Source organism: Cornus florida, unplaced genomic scaffold, assembly GCF_030987335.1.
Source record: "Cornus florida cultivar Cherokee Brave unplaced genomic scaffold, ASM3098733v1 CherokeeBrave_3.0.0_Hap2_Chr11, whole genome shotgun sequence".
Lineage (NCBI taxonomy): Eukaryota > Viridiplantae > Streptophyta > Magnoliopsida > Cornales > Cornaceae > Cornus > Cornus florida.
Window position 1 is genome coordinate 108,917,931 of NW_026775581.1, and position 10,351 is coordinate 108,928,281.

The 10,351-nt window shown below is 33.6% G+C and overlaps 2 protein-coding genes across 2 annotated transcripts; both read right to left on the reverse strand.

Moving 5' to 3' along the window:
* Positions 1 to 3,157: 3,157 nt before the first annotated feature.
* LOC132284631 (protein CDI-like) lies at positions 3,158 to 4,626 on the reverse strand. The gene is made up of 2 exons (XM_059786748.1): positions 4,481 to 4,626; positions 3,158 to 4,322 (listed from the first exon to the last, which is right to left on the reverse strand). The coding sequence occupies exon 2, from the start codon at positions 4,298 to 4,300 to the stop codon at positions 3,464 to 3,466; it is 837 nt and encodes a 278-aa protein (XP_059642731.1). The 5' UTR covers positions 4,301 to 4,322; positions 4,481 to 4,626; the 3' UTR covers positions 3,158 to 3,463.
* Positions 4,627 to 7,787: 3,161 nt separating this feature from the next.
* On the reverse strand, positions 7,788 to 9,277 carry LOC132285687 (auxin-responsive protein IAA17-like). The gene is made up of 5 exons (XM_059787878.1): positions 8,950 to 9,277; positions 8,624 to 8,805; positions 8,388 to 8,499; positions 8,216 to 8,277; positions 7,788 to 8,038 (listed from the first exon to the last, which is right to left on the reverse strand). The coding sequence occupies exons 1-5, from the start codon at positions 9,195 to 9,197 to the stop codon at positions 8,001 to 8,003; spliced, it is 642 nt and encodes a 213-aa protein (XP_059643861.1). The 5' UTR covers positions 9,198 to 9,277; the 3' UTR covers positions 7,788 to 8,000.
* Between the last annotated feature and the right edge of the window lie 1,074 nt (positions 9,278 to 10,351).

Below are 10,351 nucleotides of genomic sequence, written 5' to 3' on the forward strand. Positions count from 1 at the left end.
TTGCTGAAGCTGGTTCTTTTTATTTTCTTTCATTATTATTTTTACTTTACGAATTTCTATACATAGCTCAATAAACATTTTAGACAAGAAATGAAACTCAATCAATGAGATAAATATGCAAATTGAAGGGTTCGCAGAGACGTCCGTATTTTTGCAATTAAACAATTGCAGCATGTGTATTTTTTATTCAACTCTTCAAATTGTTTATTTTTATCTGAATTTCTTCACCAAAAAAAAAAAAAAAAAAGTTACTTGATTTTAAATTTATTTATTTATTTATTTTTTTTCACGATTCTTAGAAGTTTCTTTCAAATCTAAATTTTCAAAATATGTTTTAACCATTTTGTGATTCATCCTTGTGAAATTTAGATCACAATATAATATATATTGGGAATTGATTATGAAGAGAAGAGAAACAGTCTCAACCAAAGGTGATGACAAACTTTAATATATATATATATATAAGACGCGAAGAGTTAGAGAAATACAGACCAAGCATAGAGGCAGCCATTCTCCTCGAACCGTCGTTTGATATGATCAACGTGGGACATCTCTTGAGAGAGTAGCTCATCCATCATATATATTTGTTTCTGATTTTTGTTTGGCTAATGAAGTTCAATAATTGAAGGGATTGTTTGGCTTCAGCTTGTATTCTCTTTATTTCTTCAAAGGGAAACTGCTGCTCTTTGATTTTTATAGGCTACAAGTAAGAGACTTGCTTGGGCATGTACATGAAGGATTCCTCCCGTATATACCTCGTCTATATATATATATCATCCAATTAAGTGCTCTACCAACTTAAATTTTGTAAATCAATTTAGAGCTGAACCAATTATAAAATATAAGACTCGTGTTTACGTAATTTTGCACACCAACAGTCGCTAACACACACATTTTATTTTTGATCGGCCAATGCCATTGCCATGCAGACATAGTGTTAAATGTCTACAAAATCTCCATAAAAATATATATGACAATATTTTTTTTTATATAATTGGTGAAACTTTCTGGTTCTACATAATCATCACCAATAATTATTAAAAAAAAAATTAATAGAAGAAATCGCAAGTTGTGACTAAAGCAACATATATAAATAAACTAGATGATATAAATGAGATAATTAATAGTAGAAGGAAATATGCAACAATATATGTCAACGTGAAGCATGAATATCGAATTTTTATACAAAGATATATACATCACAAACAAGCTACGTCCACTAAAATATTAAAATGTATGCACACACACGTACGTAAACACATTGACCCGAATTTTATAGGTAGAAGAATTAGAATAAAAATATAGTGTTAGATAAAGAATAGGTATCAGCACTCTTCTTGGTGGATACTTCATCCCCCTTCTTGGTGGATACTTCATCCCCACACACTTACTAGTACTAGAGAAATGTGTAATTTATATTACTCAATTGTATGTTTGCCGTAATTAAACACAATATTGTGGCTAAATTAAGGTTTTTCCCAATTTGTCTGCACATTTGTAGGTTCATGAGTGTATGCGTGGCGTCCCAAAGACCTTGGCCGACCTTCAAAGGAGACCCTATGCCAAAAAACATTTAAGCACCGTGTCATTGGTACACCAATCTTCTCACATTGTCTCTTGTTTTCAAATCCAACTCTAGTATTTATACTCCATCCTCCGTTCCATAAAAAGTCACTTTCATCTCTAGTATTTATACTCCCTCCGAGTCCCATAAAAAGTGTCACTTTGAGAAACCGTAACACCCAAGATTAAACTGTCCCGACTCCCTAAAAACGAATTTTTTTTTTGTCCTTTTTTTTTTTGGGCCGGATATAGCATATTACTAAAGTACACAAACAATCAGTTTCAGTTCCCAGTTGGAGGAAACATAATCATTGGTCAACTTTTTACAATCACAACAGATCAACATGAGCGCATACAATCTTTTGATTACCAAACTCCTGAACTCTCTCTCTCTCCTTTTTATTCGGGAATGAGGAAGCATTTTTCTTAAAACAAATACTATTAGTCATATTTTCCTTGTTCAGTGCTCTTATAAAAAATAAATTAAAAAAAAAAAAAACACATATATACACACACAAGTAGGATCTCCCCAGGTTGATGAAACTTCGTGAGCAAACTCAGCTTTCCTTCATTCTCCATGAAAATGAAGAGCCTTTTGCCTAGAAACTGAATACATAGCGAAAATCATCCTACATTTGGACAGATACCAGAAGAGTCCCCAGTTCCATGCACAAAAAAATAAAATTTAACACTCTCAGACCTAACCCCAGATTTCTTAAGTGAAAATAATACTCCCTCTGTCCCATGTTAGATGTCCCATGTTGCTTTCACTAGCAGGCACAAATATAAGAATGAATTTAATCGTATTTTAAATGCACTCCACGCATGTCCTGTAGATTCACCCCGATTAAAGCAAATAATATTTTAGCTGAATGAAATAATCCTAATCTCCAACCATTTTGTCTTCAAATTGAGTGGCACAATGGAGTTCTCAATCGTTTTAAATAAATCAGGACAGTAAACACAACTTTCTGTGCAAAAGGCCCGAGAATCATTAACATGGGGAATGGCTCAAATGGTCATTTTCACTTTCCCTTGCATCCCATAAATGGAAACAGTCAACTAATCACAATAATAGTACTGTAATATACTAGTTGACGAGGGAGAAAACACATGGTGATGCATGAAGGCATTCAAAACAACACAAAATCATTTAATTTTTGTTTAACTTTAGAAAATAGCTCGTGGTGCAAGCCTGACATTCCTTTTAAAAATCGAGTAAAGCTCCAAGAATTTATGCATAATAGATATCCCGCGAGAAACAACTATAAGTAGATGGACTGGGTAAAAGCATAAGGGAATGCAATTACCAGTCTGCAACTGAGAAATGGCAAAAACCTTTCAACTATAATCAAGCGGCTGCAAAAGAGGATATATGATACATTGGGCCAAAAAGTAAACAAATCGTTGTAATGAAGCATATGAATTTTGGGTGACCAGGAAGCACAGGCAGCTCTGAATATAACATACAAACAGTGAAACAATAAAAACCATTAAGACATTGAAGGAATATATTTCAACTACAAAATCAAGAGACAGACGGAAATAACTTTCATATTAGCCATGCACAAATCATATTTACATCAAAGCTATGTAATACAAACAGAGTAAAGGAGGCTATTATTTTCTTATTGATTAATATCGATAACAAACTTTGGTATTGTACTTGAATGTCAAAATAAATGGTATTACACTTGGAAAAAGAAAGAACTGAAATTGAACACATGAATCTTTCATCAATATAGCATATGCTTGTAATGCCTATTTAACTTCTGAAAGGTAACTGCTTTGTCAAAATAGCATATCTGAGAAACATATGAAACAATTGGTAAGCGAAACAATTGCTTTAACTACACACATTGCAAATGGTACTATATTATCAGCTACAGCTACCAAAAATCTACTTTATATCTGTCTTCTTCTTGTATTCCTCCATTTCATTCACCCACAAATCTGCAAACTCACAGTTCTTCCAAGCATCAAACCACGGTCCCCCAAGTGTATAGTGTATAGCCTTTGGATATGTACTTGGATCATTCTCAACAATCTTGTTGTGACCCACAAGAAAATTCCAAACAAAGGGAATCGACCCGATCTCATGATCATCAAGCCACTGGAACCTATGTAGAAACGCACCCGATTCAGCATTCACAACCTCGGGCGTCAACACCCGATTCTTGGGATGCCCACAATTATACAACACCATGGAAGACCAATTCTTCCTAGGATACACGGTTTGCACCGCCCCATCCATCTTCGTGGTCTCTTTAGGAGTATAATCATGTTGCACACACATTATAGCACAATTATCATCAACCAAATCCCTCAATTCCTTAATGTCATTCAAGTAGAGAAAATCACAATCCACAAACATTGCCCAACCATCGTAATCCGCCAAGTAGGGCGTCAAGAACCTACTAAACGAAAACTCAGTGCTCTCAAGCTTCCCTCTCTCCCGCCAATACCACCCCTTTTCCCTCAATTCACATTGTTTAATCGGCACAACCTCCACAGGGATCGAAGATCTCTTAAGAATGGAGTAGCGACAGACCTCGTAAGCGAGGTCTTCTCGCGGATCGTAGCCTACAAAGACCTTAAAGGGCTTTTGAGTGGTGACATTGTTGGAACAGACATTGCCATTACTCAATTTGATTTCAGATACATCAGATTCAACATTAGGGCTCACAGATTTTACCTCTTTGCCGTTCGAATCCAGCCCTGAGACCATCGAAGACATCTCAATCAAAGATTTTTAATTGCTGCAATGACAAAGAAATTGATTCAGAAACATAATCTCAATTACACATTTTTACATACACATAATCTACATATTCAAGTGTGTGTATATTATACATATATATATATAAGTATGTGTGTATTAGTATGTGCTTGAGAAATGTAGGGTTTGAGAGAGTACCTGGTGGAGAGACCAGACAAGGAGGAGTAGATCTAGAAAATGGGATGAGGAGATTTTGAAGAGAAGCGTGAAGTTTGGGGCACCCCATTTGAGTGTAAAAATAGGCGCTCAAGTTGTCGGCAGCCACACAGTTGTCCATGCGGTGTACGCGGATTTAGCTTTCAGGGGGTATCGAATTGTACGGTCTATGATAGGAGGGTCTGTGATCATGGACCGTTGATCTTCCAATTGATCATAGATTTGAGGGGTTCTGTGTGCCTCGGCACCTAGATTCATTCATACAAGTGTACTAATACAACAGTCAATGGGATAGTGTGTGTGCCCTCACATGACGTGGCAACACATTGTTCTTTACATCGGTGTTTATTAAGTCGGTTGAAGAATTAATTCGAAGTGCGGAAAGTCATATGTTTGATAATCACATCTTGCTAAAAATTGCCAAAAAAGAATTTTAGAATTAGAGGGTGTGTAGCTCGACACTTCAACCGATGAGGACAGAGTCAGAATTTCAATTTAGGAGGCATATTATAAAAAGAAAAAAAAAAAAATTTAGATAAAGTGACAAATTAAGGAAAAAAAAAAAGTTTGTAAAACAATATGCTAATCCAGCTACTAGTATAAAAAAACATATAAATATTTGACCAATATAAGATCTAAAATGTTATGTGATAATATTCTCATTGAATACACTTTTAAGATTTTGTATTTTGAAAGCCATATATGAAAATTACACCTATTGACTTCATAAATTATAGAAATAAATTTAAATAAGAAAAAAAAAATTAATATATAATTTTAGAAATTAAAAATTTTAGGGTGGGCATTATATAGAAATTTGTACATAAATGTAAAAGTATAATAAAAAAATTACCTATATTGCAATGGTTGAGGTCAGCCAAGGAGCATGTGCCCCCGGTATACACTGGCTCTGCCCCCGGACGTTACTTAATGTTATAAAGGGAGATTTGTTCCACATTGATTCGACTCAGTCTCTGATTTAGTGTCACGCCAAACGTTCAGTCCTGTTGCAAATTAATAGGAAGTGCTTAAAAAGTAGAAACAAAAGTACAAAATCATGTTCAATATGATAATTTTGAATTTAACTATACTAATAATCTACAATTGAATTTAATATTGGATAATGATAAATGTAAAAATATATATATATATGTATTTTTTAAAAAGATAATTAAAGAAATTTAAAGAGTAAAAGAGAAAAAGTTTTAATAATTTTTAGAAACTAATAATTTTAGGAGGGATATAATATACAAATTCTATATATAATTAAAGAAATTTAAAGAGTAAAAGAGAAAAAGTTTTAATAATTTTTAGAAACTAATAATTTTAGGAAGGATATAATATACAAATTATATATATATATATATATATATATATATATATATATATAATCATATATATATATAGGGCGGGGCCAAGGCAGGGGCCATGTGCTCGGGCACACACTGGCTCCGCCCTTTGTTATAATTTCCTGCATGGGTTTGGTCTGGCATATCGGGTCATTTGGTCCTAAAATTTGCAGGCATAGTTGGACTACCAATGCACAGTGGTCTGTGTCTATCGGGCCTAACGAACTGGCCACAGGCTTGAGCCCAATAACAGGCTTTTTAGACAAACTTCATGGGCCAGACTAGACCAGCCCGCAAACGGACTTAGTTTGGGCTGTAACAAAGACGATGAGCGGGTCTCCTGAATTCAAAGAGTCCGATTTGCTAATAAAACAAAACCTGATGATGTCACTAAACTTTGGAACATCTAGTCCTCAATTTATAGGACCACAACAAAGAATGCGACTTGAATTGAATGAAAAATCATTAAAGAAGAACCTACCCTGAATATGTGGTGCACTATTGGTTTGGTACATGAATTTCATGTTGTTTGTGTAAAGGGATGCCAACGTGGTGGTAGGATTAAAGTCACATAATTATTAAATTTTAACGCTTTTAAATTCACTTTTATTTTCTTTTTGTGTGACTTAGATAGGGCCCACCACATAACCAAATATGAATTTTACTATATCAAGATCAAATCTCATCTTGCAATGGCCTGTTTGGCATGTTTGGCGTGCGATATAAGAGTGTTTTGAGTAAAAATCAAAATTATGTTTGGTAGCAAAAATTTGTTATAGCAAAAATTTGTTTTGAGAAATTTAAAATTTTGCTTTAATTCATTCATTATTAAATCAAAACACACAATATTACCAATTTTATATGTTATTAATTATTCTAAAACAATATCAGTCATCCCAAATATAATATGAGCCCAAATTTAGATATTAATATTACAAAAAACAATATCATAATGTACCAAACGGGCCTTATATTTTATCGGTCAATTGTTTTATGTGCCATCAAATAAAGCAATAGCCAAATTGGCATATTTACCTAAAAAAAAAATCATTAATACTAAACATTTGGTGCACTATTTGTTTGGAACATGATTTTCATGTTGCTACCACTTACACGCGTATGACTCAAATGAGCCAGATACATGATATGCCGGAAGCATCTTGTAACATGGTATGATATTGTCCGCTTTGAACTTGAGCCCGCACGGTTTTATTGTTGAGCTTCACCCCAAAAGGCCTCATACCAATTGGAGATGATATACTTACATATAAACAATTCACCTTTCCCTTACCCAGGCGCCGCTCACAAGGTCATCACAATCCACCCCCCTTGGAGGCCCGACATTCCCGTCGACACACTTCCGGCTGGGTCAGGTTCTGATACCATTTGTAACGACCCACTCCACCACGTGATATAATATTGTCCGCTTTAGGCTTGAATCCGCACAATTTTGCTCTTGAGCTTTATTCTAAAAGACCTCGTACCAATTGAAGTAACACACCTACATATAAGCACTTCACCTTTCTCTCTCCCAGGCGATATGAGACTCTGCACTCATAATTTACCAATGTGATAATGTGGTAGCCTGTTAGTATCTCGCACCCTCCAGCACACCCGTCCATAAGGTTATCACACTTCCAATACCTTATCTTGGACATGGTAATAGGGCCCCTGATATGACATAATTGATCAAAATTTCAATTTCTTTTTTTAATATAAGGTGTATGAAGATCAAATCTCATCGGATTCCTTATATTTCATACGTCAATTGCTTTATGTGCCATCATCAAATAAATCAATCACCAAATTCGCATATTTACCTAAAATAAGAAATGATTAAATTCGCATTAATTTATTCGTTTTTGCTCTGTTTTGATCTTTGTTAATCTCAATCATACATACAATCAAAATGATTTAATACAATGAATGACAGATCAGAGAGAATTTCAACTATTTTTTCATAAATAAAAGTTTGTAGAAGTGTAATAATCCCAAAATATAAATTGAGCTACAAGAGCAATACACGAATAATTAAAGACATGTCTGTATTATAATTCTCATGATCTTCTTTCTAGCTAGAACTTCTCAAAAGTGAAACCTAAAGCCTCTGTACATCAACTAAGAAGCCAAGTATGCGCAAGTTAAAGCAATCTTCAACTTGTGCTTGAGCATTTCTGAGGTGTCCTTGGTGCTGCATAAACAATCCAAAAAATAATTAATAATATTATCAATATACTATAACTTTAGATCAATGAAATAATAAATATACAAATACTAACTATATAACTTATTTTTATATATGCATATCTAGATTTGTGCTAAAATTTAAAAAATGTTACATGAAAATTAAGTAGCCATAGATTATTACCTATCCCAATTCCGTCTGTGCTTTTCATCAACCGTATCCTCTTGCACGATTCCATAAACATTCTACCAAAAATAAATAAATTAGTTCTATGTTAATTACTACAAAATACAATTTCTAAAAATTAACCGACCGAAATTTAAAATCAAAGGGAAAATTGTGGAAATTAACTTACTTCCATGGGACATCTCCAACTAACATCCAGTCACCATCTTTGTCCTCGTATGTTGGTAAATATTCAATCCCATTTACAGGGTCCATAAGCTTCCTCTCATTCTGATAATTACCTGAACAAAATTCAAATATTAAAAGACTAAATTTAATTTCCCCATAATAAAAAAATTATAATATATGTGTGTGTAACAATTATATAGAGATCAATGATATATATATATATATATATATACATACCGATGGTGAAGCATGTAAACATCTCCTCTAGTGCACTCAACAGCTGCTGATAGCTGTTGTACATCTCCAGATTAACTTTCCTTAAAAAAGGAGCTCCATCCACAGCCACTTTCACGAACTTGCATGTCTTCATTATATTCTTCCTAAATGATCTCACCGGTGGCCACCCTTCCACTTGTGCCCTATAAAATAATAAAAATGTATACATATATATGTTAAATATATATATATATATATATATATATATATATCTGTGTATAAATTTATATAAAGTTTATACAAAAAAGAAAAAGAAAAAAAGAACGATTAATGAATGTGTGGCTTACTTTGCAATAGGAGGCTTCGACACACCGGAGACCTCGTTTTCTGATTGCTCACCGGTGCAATTTTTGTCAGGGCAACTAACATTGCTAAAGCTTCCTAGGCTCAAATCAACTGTCTCGGAAAATCCACGCTTCGCGCCGGATTTTTGAGACCGAGATTCGCCTGGTAAACCTAGGGTGAGCTCGGTTTCTTTGAAATTCATGCCGGTGGCGTCAGTTTCCGGTGCCATTTTGGTCGTTTCCGGTGACATCTCTTTCTTGGTAGGCTCCTATATGAATATTGACTCTGCTTGTTATTTTTGACTCTTTGGCTTTGCAAAGTGTAGTTTGTGTGACCAACAAACGCGTCTGGCTTGCTCTCTATATATAAAGGGCGAATCTAGACGGCAGCTATGAACAGGCCATTCCCAGTTCGACACGTGTAATATAAAGAGAGGCTCTGATTAGTCCATGTCACGGAGACTACATTTTGGGAAAGCGTGTGTTTCTGATTTTGAGTGCCATTCGAATGTGGGCCCTTGGTTGGTCCGACCCGGTCTCTTTCATAATTGCTTCTGTTCCTTATGTTAAAGAGTGGGAAGTTATATTGTGTTGTGTTGCACCAAGACTGTATTTGTACAACATTTGTTATCACCAGATCCAATTCTATTTAGGCCGTTGGATCTTCCCTCTCTAGTGATAGCTTTGTCAAATCTAATTTTCTTTTTTCATGCTGTCCACGCCATTATTCCAAATTTACTATATATTAACTATATATAATTAATTCTAGTTAAATTTTTTATCTTAAATTTACCAATAGGATAGCTTTATCAAATCTTCCTTTTCTTCCATTATTTTATTGACTATGTAAATGTAAACACCATAAATTCATCAAACTTGCAGAAATTGTGCATTTATATTTAAAAACATGATAACTTGAAAACAGATATAATTATATATGTGTGTGTGAGAACATGAAAATATAAATTACCCCCACAAAATTATATTTTATGCTTAACAAGCAACAATATTATAGTAATTCGACTTTTTCATAAATTTCATCATCTTCTCTTGATATTCTCATGTGTTTCTATGTTTGATTAATTGAGAAAAAAATTAATATTTAGTCAAATTTATTTATTTTGAGAAATTATTAGATCGTCACGATCTATTTGACATTTTGTGAATTAATTCAGTGAAAGTTAATATTAAATTTTTTTATTATAAATTAATACACATTTTTTGAAATTATTCTCAATTCGAGAATCTAAATTTAACTAATTTACCAAATGTCAATAATTTAGGATCATCTAATTATAAATAAAAAATAATTATATGATCCTTGACTATTTGACGTGTGCCAAATATTAATAACCAATACCATCCAATAATTTTTCTTATATTTGAACCTCACTTGAAACAAAGT